Source organism: Acipenser ruthenus, chromosome 41 (assembly GCF_902713425.1).
Source record: "Acipenser ruthenus chromosome 41, fAciRut3.2 maternal haplotype, whole genome shotgun sequence".
Taxonomy (NCBI): Eukaryota; Metazoa; Chordata; class Actinopteri; order Acipenseriformes; family Acipenseridae; genus Acipenser; species Acipenser ruthenus.
The window spans coordinates 8,709,604-8,724,096 of NC_081229.1; the positions used below are offsets into that span (position 1 = coordinate 8,709,604).

Consider the following 14,493-nt stretch of genomic DNA (forward strand, 5'->3'; position numbering starts at 1 on the left):
GTTACATGTGTTACTATCCATCCTGTATTCATTCCTGCACCTGTTACACAATTAACCAGATCGCTTCAAATATTTACACGTCTCATAATGTCAGATTGTTCCATCAGATATTACACTGACCCGTTTCTCTTGTCCAGCGACTTACAGCCACAGCCTGTTATACTTTATAACTCATCATTCTGCAATTCTACCTGTATTACATTCCCACATATAGATTCTGTCAATCTCTGCACTCTTTAGTTGAGCTGGGATACTCAATTCTACATGTATTACATTCCCACATATAGATTCTGTCAATCTCTGCACTCTTTAGTTGAGCTGGGATACTCAATCTTTGTCTTGTAGTCGATGCAGGTTAGAATGAAGTTGTTGTTTGTGGTTCAATGTTCCAGCGTCAGAGGCTGATTTCCTGTAGGATTTGCTTGTATTCCTGGTCACACAACCCAGACTCGCTCAGTGGATTGGAAAACTCTTGCTGTAAATTTGACCAGTGGCAGCAGGCTGAATCAGTTCATTCATTATTGGTTCAACATTTGTTGACTTTTCCTTTCTTCGATTGCAACCCAGTTGGTCGAGTTTCTCTTTATGGCCTTTTGATTTATTTAAGTTTCTTATAATGTTGATCAAACTATGGGGTGTCCCTGTTGAATATTGTGAAGAGCTCTTGTAAGGCTGTTACCCGTAGCTCTCTCTTCTTACTGAAAACCTAACCCTAGCACAAAGGATTATTCATCTTCAACCTCTCACCTTGGAGTCCAGGTGCAACCCGATCTTGTTTATTCAGGGCCTCCAAAGCTCAGGAATTCGGGAGAGGCGTTCTCCCCCAATACATATTGGTGTTACTATGGTGATCAGGCCATTTCACCTCAAGTCGCCATGGCTACCGGGGCCTATTCCTGGTAAGCTCTACAATGCTACACATTTCTCCACTCCCTTGTACATCTGCAGGTGCCACACAATCATACCACAGAGGAGCCCTTTAACTACTCTTATGGTCCAACACTGCAAAAGAGCAAGAAAGAGTTGGTATAAAACCTGTCTGAGTTTCTGTACCTATGACCCGTGCACATGCGTGCTACACTTGTATTACATGGTGCAGTTTACAAAAGCAGTGTAAAATAAAAGCATGGACAATGCACATTGCAAAATATTCAATCATTGATGTGATTCATTTGTTCTAGAAACGTGACAAAATGTACAAGACAAACCCTCCAGGCGGTTGTCCAGTAAGGACGGTGCAGTCTTGTCTCTGGGATGCTACATACCGGGGTCGGGATACTCGTTCCCATCAATGTATTTATTTTCAAGTCTATGCAGTTTAAATGCTAAACCCTGAAACTCATTCCCCACACTGAGTTATCAATTTCTCCTGACTCGTCCATCAGATGAGGTGCAGAATAGTTTCCTTTCTGCATATTCCTGCTCCCAGGCACTGACTGCATTGACAGCCTGAGTTAAACTGACAGCAGAGAAGCCTCTTGTGACGTGTCCGCGTCTCCGCCCACTTTCTGACACAATCAGAGTGCAAGAGAGCTGAAATGCATTTTGAACATTTAAAAATCAAGCTCTTAGAGCGATACACAAAACAGTAAATTACACAGGGACTCATAATGAAAGGTTAAGGTTTCGTTCTGAATGAACATGGGCTTCGTCTCTGGTGTGATTTCAGAGCTCCTGCCTGACGGAAGTGCTTGCCACAGTCAGAGCACCAATACGGTTTCTCTCCTGTATGAGTTCGTTGGTGTACTCGAAGGTCATTTTTAGTACGGAAACTCTTCCCACAGTCAGAGCAGTGATATGGTTTCTCTCCTGTGTGAATTCGTTGGTGTGTATGAAGATTGGTTTTAAAACGGAAACTCTTTCCACAGTCAGAGCAGCAATATGGTTTCTCTCCTGTATGAATTCGCTGGTGTGCTTTCAGGGATACTGTGTGACTGAAACTCTTCCCACAGTCAGAGCAGAGATATGGTTTCTCTCCAGTGTGAATTCGCTGGTGTGTTTTCATGTATCCTGACTGACTGAAACTCTTCCCACAGTCAGAGCAGCAATACGGTTTCTCTCCTGTATGAATTCGCTGGTGTGTTTTCAGGGATTCTGTGTGGCTGAAACTCTTCCCACAGTCAGAGCAGATATATGGTTTCTCTCTAGTGTGAATTCGCAGGTGTTTATTCAAGGCTCTTGGCTGACTGAAACTCTTCCCACAGTGAGAGCAGCAATACGGTTTCTCTCCTGTGTGAATTCTCTGGTGTGTTGTCAGATGATCTGACTGAATGAAACTCTTCCCACAGTCAGAGCAGCAATACGGTTTCTCTCCTGTGTGAATTCGCTGGTGTGTTTTCAGATGAACTGACTGAATGAAACTCTTCCCACAGTCAGAGCAGCAATACGGTTTCTCTCCTGTGTGAATTCGCTGATGTTTTGTCAGGGTTCCTCTTTCTCTGAAACTCTTCCCACAGTCAGAGCAGCGATACAGTTTCTCTCCTGTATGAATTCGCTGGTGTGTTTTCAGTTTTCCTGAAACTCTGAAACTCTTCCCACAGTCAGAGCAGCAATACGGTTTCTCTCCTGTGTGAATTCGCTGATGTTTTGTCAGGGTTCCTCTTTCTCTGAAACTTTTCCCACAGTCAGAGCAGCTATACAGTTTCTCTCCTGTATGAATTCGCTGGTGTGTTTTCAGGTTTCCTAACTGGGTGAAACCTTTCCCACAGTCAGGATATTCTCCACCGCCCGCCCTCGCTTTAGCTGCTGGACTGGAACCTGGAAAATATGAACAGGAAAGAAAGTAAGAGGGACTGCTTGTAGGCTTAGGACATGTGGCTAGGTGGTGAAGTGGATTAAAGTATGTGCATTTTATCTGTGGGGTTTGCTCTGGGTCACACCAGTTTAAAAATGCAAAGTTAAACTTAAAGCCTTTATGTGTGAAAGCAAAGTCAGTAAAGACTGATTTTGGTGAAACCGATCCCTGGGATCAAAATCTGAGTTTGAAGTTCTCCTGTAATGTTTCAGATCTATTGCCCCTGACAAACCCAGATTACAATTATATCAGCATTAGATTACAATTATATCTCTCTCATCATGGTATTTTATGACCTCCTTTTCTTTCCCTACTCCTCCCCCTCCTCTGATCTCTCTATCTCTGTTCCTCTGGAATCTACCACACTCTCTCCCTCTTCCTCCGCTAAGAACCTCGGAGTCACCCTGGACCCCTGCCTCTCTTATTCCCAGCACATCTCCACTCTGGCACGCACTTGCCGATTCTTCCTGAGCAACATCCGAAGAATCCGACCCTTCCTCACCAACTGTGCCATCTAGCTCCTGGTCCAGGCCTTGGTACTCTCCTGCCTAGACTACTGCAACTCCCTCCTGGCTGGCCTCCCTGCGTCCGCCACCCGTCCGCTCCAGCTCATCCAGAACTCCGCTGCCCGCCTGGTGTTCTCTCTGCCTTGCTTCTCCCATGCTACTCCACTCCTCCGCTCACTCCACTGGCTCCCGATCACCGCTCGCATCCAGTTCAAGACTCTTGTACTAGCCTACAGATGCCTTGAGCAGACTGCACCCAGCTACCTCCAGACCCTCATCTCTCCCTACACCCCCACTCAACCTCTCCGCTCCGCCTGCACTAGAAGACTGGCTCTACCTCCTCTACGCTCCCCTGCCTCCAGAGCCCGCTCCTTCTCCACCCTCGCCCCGCAGTGGTGGAATCTCTTTCCTACAGATGCCAGGACTGCCCAGTCCCTGACCACATTCCGGCGCCTCCTCAAGACACACCTCTTCAGAAAGAACCTGTAGAACTCCTGTTTTTCCCCTGGGACGCATATCATCCTTCCTTAAATGCGCATTACTTGCTCTTATCTGCCCCCTATTTTACTGCAATCTGCCAAGTGTTTAATCTGTAGTATTTTGTATTTAATTATATCCTGATGTAACTATCACTGACACTGTTATCTGCTGTATTATTGAATTGTCTTTTGTCACACTTGTACTTGCTTGAACCAAAGTCATTGTATTCATCATTGTATTTGTCTTGCTCTTAATTGTATTATTACTTGCACTGTGATTCTTGAAATGTAATTGTTGACGACTGTAAGTCGCCCTGGATAAGGGCGTCTGCTAAGAAATAAATAATAATAATAATAATAATAATAATAATGAGTTTTTACAAATCTTGGGGTCTGTACAGATGCATACACTGAACTGCAGTGTAATCCGCATCAGCTGTCAATGATGTGCTTGGAGACTGGAACGGCTCCCTCCCTCTCTCTGTTTGGAATCATCTTGTTTATTGTTGTACAGATATACATCACGGTGCATTAGAAATGTGCAGCCCCATGCCATAGCATTACATTACACATGCAGGGTTTATGTGTTTTGTTAATTCAATTCTCTCTATTTATAATTCCTGATGTAACTTAAAAAAAAGGATGATGAGTAGGTAGATTCAAGAAACTGCACAGAGTCCTTTTCTTCAGTCAGTTGTTAGGTTTATTGAAATATGCAGGGAGCCTGGTCCCAGGTACAGGACACAGAATACTCGTTCTTACAATTGTTGCATGACATTAAATACCCTTCTGCATAGGTGTCTGTCTCTCTCCTCCTCTTTCTCTGACACTTAACCAATAGAAAAGGTACAACTCATTATCATTATGTGTGTGTGTGTGTGTGTGTGTGTGTGTGATCTAGTGTGAAGATCTCTGAACTCAGTGCTTTCTTCAGACCCTGGTGTCACAAAGGTCCATACATCTGGTTTTTGTCATCTTCCTTGTTCCTATCTCTCCGATTTGCCTAAGACACTTTGATCCCAGTTTCATTATCTCTTTTTGGCTCTTCGGTCCCCCTTGAAAACTAGCTTTATGACCCCGTCATAAACCAGCTGTATTTTCTAAGCAAAAACCTGTTAACTAGTTTTATAACCCAGTGGACTCCCGAAGGGCAAGCTTCTTTCATGTCAGGGCTGGAGATCAAAGGACTTGTTTGTACAGCCGTGTGCTGCTGGCCAGCCATTTGCTTTGACACAAAAGAATCTTTTTCAGTTGTTACAACTTCAGAGTAACTTCTCTACCATATTGCAGCTTTCATCTATCACAGCAGTGCTTGCATTTTTGGAACTAACAGTTTTTTCTATCCAATGTTAAATCACTTTTCAGAAAAATAACATGAATACAGCCGTCATTCCTCATGCGTAGCAAACTGCTATTCAATACTTGTTCCATGTTTTCCAACAATTCCTATAACTGAATCCCAACACAGTGGGTTACAGGACTCCAGTATACAGACAGAAACACAAGCAGTTTATTTTATACAGTTACACAGACTGTAAATGTATCAGGAACCTACACTACAGACAAAAGCTTAGCATCACCTAGACATTTTAGGATTGAGACCATTAAAAGAAATAATAATAATAATAAAAAAAAAAATATATAAATAATAATAATAAATAAAAAATAAAAAAAACACAACACTATATAATGTGACATAACATGAAATACTGGCAGACTTTTGCAATATAATGATGCTGTAATTTCATTTGATTACATGATGCTAAATAAAAGGTCTAAACAGGGGTGGGAGCAGAGCAAAGTAGCCAAGACTGAAAATGTATGGTGCTGTGAAGGCGAGTACTTTTAGTAGTTTATATTTTAACAGTAGTTGCACGTAGTCTATACAGTACAAATACAAAGCAAACACGCGTACACAACCTACAGAAACACACACTGTGCACAACAACTGCACAAAGTGTTTCATGTTACAAAAAGTGCAAACAGAAACACAACAGCTGTATTGCTGGTTTCTCAGCTTCTTGTAATAACTTGTTACTTCTAAGCTGCCGTGCAGAAGGCTGCCTGTCAAGGAAATACCAAAAAAAAAAAAAAAAAAAAGCTTATTACTGCGTTGAGAATACCTCGTTTAAATATGGATGCTTGTTTTCACTGCAATCTCTCAGGTACAGCTAACCATAGATATTCTATTTATTTCTATTCTTTTAAATAGAATATCTTTGAACTAACCTTGAAAGATTTTACGGTACGACAAAGGTCAAACGGCATTCAAACATTGAAACTCAAGACCCTACTGAAACCATCTTTAAAAACGTAGCAATGTTCTGTAAAAGTTTTGGCTGCAAAACGGAAGCAGACAAAACTAGATTTTTTTTAAAACAATTTTGAGCGACAAATTCAGCGACATTTTCAAGTTTTGTAAACCTTTTAAAATGATGTTGACATACTCTTGAAAAGAAACGTGCAATTTCCATATTTTGATGCCTTAAAATCAATAAATCGTACACACGGGAGGCAACCCTTACATTTCTAATACTATGTAGAAATAATTATGAAGTTTTAAAACCAGATACCTTCAAATTATTAGTAAATTGTAACATCATGTATGCCACTAACTCAAAAGAGCCAACAGTGAGAGACCCTGAATGCAGCAAGATGCACCTGAATCCTCATGCAGGTACAGTACAAGCACGTGAAGGTCTTTCTATGGGAATGGGTTAAACAGGCTTGTGATAATAACAGGTGAAGAGTTTGCTGAAGCATTACTGTGTTTATTACACTGTGTATGTACAGTAACACAGTTGTTTAGTGTTCAGATAGTTTTGTCATTTTACCTTTAGGTCAGTATTCAATGTTTTACAGTAACTCTCTAATCCGGCACCACTTTCCAGTCCCAAGCGATGCCGGATTGGACAGGTTTTAAAGTAATCTAACTAATATGCTCCCTCTCTTTCAACCACACTGTGGATTTCACGCAATCTAGAATGACAATGTCACAGCTACTGGGAGTCACTCACCTGCTAGACTGCATTCTGAATGGGAGCGCCCGTCTTCCTTTCCACCTCCTTGCGTGCTGTTGGGAGAGCCTTCCTCTCCAGCGCCTTGCTCTCTCACGCAGATTCTCTCCAGCACCATGCTACACTCCCGCAGGCGTACAGGCTCCTGCTCAAGGATGTTTGGTTTGAAGTCCTCGGATTCTTCCTTCACTGGTTCCATGTCCTCAAACTCTACTTCAGGGGGCTCCTGTTTAATATGGACAGTTTCCAGAACCTCTTCTTGTTTCACAGGAAGGGATTCTTCCATCTGGGGGATCTCCAATTCATTGTGCTCAGCTTTAATGTCAGAGACCTCTGGCTGACTGCTGTCACATTGTATCTCACAGAGCTCCTGTTTAATGGGGAGGGAAGCCAGCCCAGAGAACTCCACTCTAATGGGGACAAGTTCAAGTTCAGGGAACTCCTCTTTAATCTGGACAGATTCCATCTTCACACTGTCCATGGCAGCAGACCGGATTCTGTTTAGTAGCTGCTGAAAAAATAATCATGTATCAATTTAAATAGTGTAATGAACGGCATTCAAGGGACAAATGCAATCTGGCATTATAGCAGGAGTGGCTTTACTATTGAAGGAACACAGAATTTCTTGTAATAAATTTATAATATCATAGGATTTTATCTGTTGAAAAAGTTTAACCATTTGCGGCCATGTTGGACCAGGTCTGACATTACAATTTTCCCTTTACGGTCTGATGTAACTTAAAAAAGGATGGTGAGTAAGTAGATTCAAGAAACTGCACAGAGTCCTTTTCTTCAATCAGGAGTCTGGTCCCAGGTACAGGACAAACAGAATACTCGTTCTTACAATTGTTGCATGACATTAAATACCCTTCTGCATAGGTGTCTGTCTCTCTCCTCCTCTTTCTCTGACACTTAACCAATAGAAAAGGTACAACTCATTATCCTGTTACCATATATTTCATGTGCGAGTGTGTGTGTGTGTGAGTGTGTGTGTGTGATCTAGTGTGAAGACCTCTGAACTCAGTGCATTCTTCACACCCCTGGTGCCACAAAGGTCCATACATCTGGTTTTTGTCATCTTCTTGAGACCTTTTCTCTTTTGATCTATTTGAAGTCTTAGGCTCCTTCAGTCCTTCAGTCCCCTTGAAAACTAGCTTTATGACCCCGTCATAAACCAGCTGTATTTTCTAAGCAAAAACCTGTTAACTAGTTTTATACCCCAGTGGACTCCCCGAACGGCAAGCTTCTTTCATGTCAGGGCTGGAGATCAAAGGACTTGTTTGTACAGCCGTGTGCTGCTGGCCAGCCATTTGCTTTGACACAAAATAATCTTTTTCAGTTGTTACAACTTCAGAGTAACTTCTCTACCATATTGCAGCTTTCATCTATCACAGCAGTGCTTGCATTTTTGGAACTAACAGTTTTTTCTATCCAATGTTAAATCACTTTTCAGAAAAATAACATGAATACAGCCGTCATTCCTCATGCGTAGCAAACTGCTATTCAATACTTGTTCCATGTTTTCCAACACGGTCCGACATCATCAAAAAGATGTCAAGCGCAGGTCTCTAGGTCATTTTTTCTCAGGAAAAAGCAGAGAAAAGCTTTCAATGGCTGAGTGAGACCGATAGCAGCCGAAAAAAAAAAATAAGGAGGCAGATCTGTACAGATAGTCAGATAGATAGTCCCTTCAACACAGACATAACACGGACATAAACAAACAAGATACCTGCTTCCGCATCCAGCGCTCAAAGAATATCACACACATTTGCCAAGCTTGACGTTACAGTAATAAAATAATGCCAAATGCATACTGAGTTTCTACTGAAGCTACAGTAACACTGAAATCAAATTTCATTGACAGTACAATGAAAAGTATTATAAATGTAGTAGTACTGTGCATTTTATTGACAATACGGTTGTAAGAGAGCCTGCAGCAGGGCAGCAGGAGAGAGCCCTGCACACTATTAGCGGGGGCAGGGCACAGCCCTGCTTGTATAGAGGCTTTGTATTATTAATAGAATGTATAAATATGACTGTATTATTAATAGAATGTATAAATATGACTATTATTAATAGAATGTATAAATATGACTATTATTAATAGAATGTACAAATATGACTGTATTATTAATAGAATGTATAAATATGACTGTATTATTAATAGAATGTATAAATATGACGGCGCAGCCTTGTGTTTTGTTTTGTATTTTTAAAAGATCTGATGTTTTGTTATTGTTTAAAAACCTTGTGCAGAAACAGTGAAGGAAACTGCCCAGACTGACCCAGGGTCTGTTTTGTTTATTTTAGTGTTCGTGACTTTGTTTTGTTTTAACTGTTTGATTTCACTCTGTGAGCAAGTGTTTTTGTTAAAATGTTTGTTTTTGTATTTATTTTTGTGTTTGTAAAGAAACACGACGATGTCAATTTATATATATAATGTGTGTGTGTGTGTGTGTGGTGTGTGTTGATATGGTTATATAAATAAATAGCATTACACTCGCCATTTCAATGAAACTCCATACGCTCTGGAGCTTTTTATCACTGACACATCTTTCTGCAGTTGCAGCTGTAACAGGTAGCGCGGCCCAAAGCACCTGTAGGTGGAATACATCAGGATACAGGAGTCCAGGTCGTGTTCTTTACAGAGCTTCATGAGTTCTGACAAAGACATTGCATTGTCCGATTCCCGAGCGTTAAAACAGGCTCAATGTGGTGTACGAATAAATCACACTGCATTTCAGGAACTCTGCATTGAAGCTCTCGATTCAGCTTCACAAGTGCTTTCCCTTTAGTATATTAACAGTTTTCAGTTTAGCATAAAATAGCATCATTTTTAAAATATGCGGTTTATCCACTAATTGTACTACTACAGCTGGACTCAAACATTAAAGGGACACACGCGCCAGTCCTTAACTACACTTTATGATGAAATACGTTTAGTGTGTGAGTGTCAGTGACAGAAAGGGCAGAAATCAATATTTTGGAGATGATTATTGGAGGGCCAGTGCCTCTGCATGTACTAAATATTTGAAGATGCACTAAATAGTGTGTTTCTGACCTGGATGGCCTTCCACACGTATGTGTGTGTGCGTGTACGCATGTGTGTGTATGCGAGCACTAAAAGCATATTGAACACCCGACAATGCCTTAATATTTTGTGTACAGATTAGTTTTGTTACTAAGGAATTTTACCGACTGTATTAAGTTATTTTTTAATTCTGTGAAGACCTTTTTACAATAAAGACCTTAAAATGTGCCCACATTATAGTTTAATGTAAGCTCAAGTTAAGTGTGTGCGTGGTGTCTCCATATCAAAGGCTGGACTCGCTGTTCGTGGTTCATTCAGACACAGCTTAAACTGTGCAAAATAACAATTGTCATATAAATATAAGGTCGCTTCAGCATTGATTTTATCACATCCCTGTGTTATTACAGAATGTCTAATTAATACTAATTAAAAAGACCATTAATACTCACTATATACTGTAAAAAGCCTATCGTGCTGAAAAGTCTGTATAACAGGATATGTTATGTTAAAAAAGTCCCAGGTCGTGTTATTTTGCGGTACAAGTTAAAACGTGGTACACCATGTACTGTGCGTGCCCGGGCTGTGCAAATAATTTTAGCTCAGAAAAAAAGTTAACGCCCATCTGAACAAATACAAAGTACTGTTCGACCTTTAAAGTTAATTTTAATATATATATATATATATATATATATATATATATATATATATATATATATATATATTATTATATATAACCAATTCAGCAAATATGTGACTAACTGATGAGCAACAAATTGTGTTATCTAACATTGTAAACATGTACAATTTTGTGGGTGAACCACAGTTTGTCTTATTCCTAGTGATTTGTGCAGCAGTCAATCACAACACTGACAGCGTACCATTTTTTGACGTCACACGGATCAAGTTTTGGTACCAGTACCACATTCTGATGATGTACCACGTTCTGCACCTACACCGGCTTTCAGACACTTCCTGTAGCGCGATGCACTCTAAATACCTTTTCTCAAAATAACGAAAACAACCGCGTCTGTATCATTTAGTTTAAAACAACCGCGTCTATATCATTTAGTTTAAAACAACCGCGTCTGTATCATTTAGTTTAAAACAACCGCGTCTATATCATTTAGTTTAAAACAACCGCGTCTGTATCATTTAGTTTAAAACAACCGCGTCTGTATCATTTAGTTTAAAACAACCGCGTCTATATCATTTAGTTTAAAACAACCGCGTCTATATCATTTAGTTTAAAACAACCGCGTCTGTATCATTTAGTTTAAAACAACCGCGTCTATATCATTTAGTTTAAAACAACCGCGTCTGTATCATTTAGTTTAAAACAACCGCGTCTATATCATTTAGTTTAAAACAACCGCGTCTGTATCATTTAGTTTAAGGCATCTGCAGTTAAAATAAATAAATAAATAATAAAATAGAGTAATCAAGAACATTATGTTTTATAAAGTCATTAACACAGACAGACGTGCTTATCTCTCAGCGCGCAATGCGTTTTCATGTAGTTTATATTCAATATGAATCTACAATCACGTGTAGTTTCGTACAGTATCTGTTCAGTTCAGTCGGGATTTATCCCAGACACTAGGAGAGCATCGAGAGGTTGCGCGCATCCGAGTTCAGCAGGTTAAACCACATCAACACCGCGCTGACATTACTAGCTACCCATGACGAGAACATCACATACCTGCGCTGCACAGAAACACTGACCGGCTGAAAAACCCGCGGCTAACAGCAAAACACCACTGCGTCGAGAACAACCAAACACCAATTAAAAACAACAACATGGAACTCACTTTTTCTTTTTTATCGTCCACGCCTTGTCAAGTGGTACGCAACAAAATGTTAAATAAATTAAAAAGAACTGTGCAGGGCTGAGTCGGTTTTTTTTTTCTTTTCTTTTAAATTTCAGGCGTTTGTCGTTGTTTTTATTCTCTTTGAAAATGCGCTGAGGTATGACTCTGCCTGCGCTCTAGTAACTCCTAAAAATCCTGCGTCGCCAGCGGGAGTCTGCCTCTGACGTCACCGCCTGCGTAGACGGAGCTGGGACAGATTTAGGAGGTTTCCCAGCGCGGTCCACTGAGCAAACATAGCGACCAACTTCATTGATTTTGCCATTGCAGAAGAGATAGAAGCAATTGAGTTTCCCTTCGTGCTCCACCACCTTCAACAATTACAGCAACCTCAGAAAAGGTACATTGAAAACGATGCAGACAGCACAGATACATTTTTCATTAGTTGTCAGTATTTTATTAGCCTTTGTACAATTAATTAAATGCTACATTTTACACAAATACATATACGTCCCATAATGATTGTATTTACCATAAGGATAAACAAAATGCAACAGAAAATATAATTGCATGAGGTGATGGAGTCCAGTAACCAAAGTAGTGTATCCAGTGGTACTATTAGTTCACTGACATTCTTAATTAAAATATGTTCTATATATATATATGGCTTCTGATTACAAACAAACACAAGTGAACACTCCCTACAATACAGTTTAGAAACATGCACACTCATAACTCACCTTTTGGGTGCACTGGGCTCTGGCTCTTCAGTACATCACTGAAAAGCCTACCGGCATATTTAACATCTGCATGAAATAGGATGATCAAAGATTAGTGGATATATAACTGTGGCATTACATGAAGTCGGAATATGCATTGTATCAAGAGGAGCTAACAGGTCTGGTAAAGGGTTAGGGTTAAGGTTAGGGTTTGTCTAAACAAATACCAATGCAAATGCACAACAACAAAAGGCTGTAGTTATCGTATTCCAGGGTTGTTGTAGTTATTGTATTACAGGGCTGTTGTAGTTATTGTATTACAGGGTTGTTGTAGTTATTGTATTACAGGGTTGTTGTAGTTATCGTATTACAGGGTTGTTGTAGTTATTGTATTACAGGGTTGTTGTAGTTATTGTATTACAGGGTTGTTGTAGTTATCGTATTCCAGGGTTGTTGTAGTTATTGTATTACAGGGTTGTTGTAGTTATCGTATTACAGGGTTGTTGTAGTTATTGTATTACAGGGTTGTTGTAGTTATCGTATTACAGGGTTGTTGTAGTTATCGTATTACAGGGTTGTTGTAGTTATCGTATTACAGGGTTGTTGTAGTTATCGTATTACAGGGTTGTTGTAGTTATTGTATTACAGGGTTGTTGTAGTTATTGTATTACAGGGTTGTTGTAGTTATCGTATTACAGGGTTGTTGTGGTTATTGTATTACAGGGTTGTTGTAGTTATTGTATTCCAGGGTTGTTGTAGTTATTGTATTACAGGGTTGTTGTAGTTATTGTATTACAGGGTTGTTATAGTTATTGTATTACAGGGTTGTTGTAGTTATCGTATTACAGGGTTGTTGTAGTTATCGTATTACAGGGTTGTTGTAGTTATTGTATTACAGGGTTGTTGTAGTTATTGTATTACAGGGTTGTTGTAGTTATTGTATTACAGGGTTGTTATAGTTATTGTATTACAGGGTTGTTGTAGTTATCGTATTACAGGGTTGTGAAGATGACAGGTGCTCTCTGTAAAACATTTCTCTCATGTTCCTTATAACAGCTTTCAATGTCTTCAAGAACATATTTGTTGTAGTAGTTATAGTGACAAATCAAACATGAACACACAACATCACTGATACACATCATGTACGTTTCAATAATGCATTCTTAAATGGGGTTTAGTTTATTATCAGTATTAATATTTCGTACTTGACTGAATTCTTTCCTTCTCTGCGGGTGTGATAGTTGCCATGCCATCAGTGAGTGTAATATCCAGCTTTTCCATTATGGATGCTCACCAGGGAAGTGGCTGCCACTAACATAGCTTTTATAGACACAGATACACACAGGTGGGTTGAATGAATCACTCAGGATAACAATGTGGCTTTATCACACTTTAACCATTCAGGTGTGTTTTAAGTACATGTGGGTTACTTGTTAGTATATTATTAAATGTGATAACTATGGATAACTACTTTCACAGGAGAAAGCTTATGTACTTTCATATCTATTCTGAAAGTGACATTTAGCTTCCAACATTAGCACATATTTTATATGTGTATGTATGTGTACATTAGACCAAATACATTCCAAACCAACAGTTAACCGGTAAGGGCATCATTTGAGGTCTGCTTTATCTTTATTGTTTGTAGTTTAATCAATAGACAGCAATAAGAACAGGAACACTATACATGTCATTTAATAAACTAGAGACATGTAACCTGCTCTGCAAGCTGTACTGGAAATGCCTGTATAAATAAACACACACAGACACACACACACATATATACAGTGCCTTGCGAAAGTATTCGGCCCCCTTGAACTTTGCGACCTTTTGCCACATTTCAGGCTTCAAACATAAAGATATGAAACTGTAATTTTTTGTGAAGAATCAACAACAAGTGGGACACAATCATGAAGTGGAACGAAATTTATTGGATATTTCAAACTTTTTTAACAAATAAAAAACTGAAAAATTGGGCGTGCAAGATTATTCAGCCCCCTTAAGTTAATACTTTGTAGCGCCACCTTTTGCTGCGATTACAGCTGTAAGTCGCTTGGGGTATGTCTCTATCAGTTTTGCACATCGAGAGACTGAAATTTTTGCCCATTCCTCCTTGCAAAACAGCTCGAGCTCAGTGAGGTT

General features: G+C 39.7%; 1 protein-coding gene across 2 annotated transcripts; it reads right to left on the bottom strand.

Annotated features, from left to right (window-relative positions):
* Positions 1 to 265: 265 nt before the first annotated feature.
* LOC131709120 (zinc finger protein OZF-like) lies at positions 266 to 12,012 on the bottom strand. 2 transcript variants are annotated; one of them, XM_059011061.1, is made up of 3 exons: positions 11,636 to 12,012; positions 6,797 to 7,307; positions 266 to 2,757 (listed from the first exon to the last, which is right to left on the bottom strand). In XM_059011061.1, exons 2-3 carry the CDS (start codon positions 7,275 to 7,277, stop codon positions 1,619 to 1,621), a joined length of 1,620 nt encoding a protein of 539 aa, XP_058867044.1. In that variant the 5' UTR covers positions 7,278 to 7,307; positions 11,636 to 12,012; the 3' UTR covers positions 266 to 1,618. The 2 variants fall into 2 exon arrangements, with proteins under 2 accessions (XP_058867044.1, XP_058867045.1); XM_059011062.1 differs by lacking the exon at positions 11,636 to 12,012 and having other exon boundaries at positions 6,797 to 7,905.
* Positions 12,013 to 14,493: the final 2,481 nt, after the last annotated feature.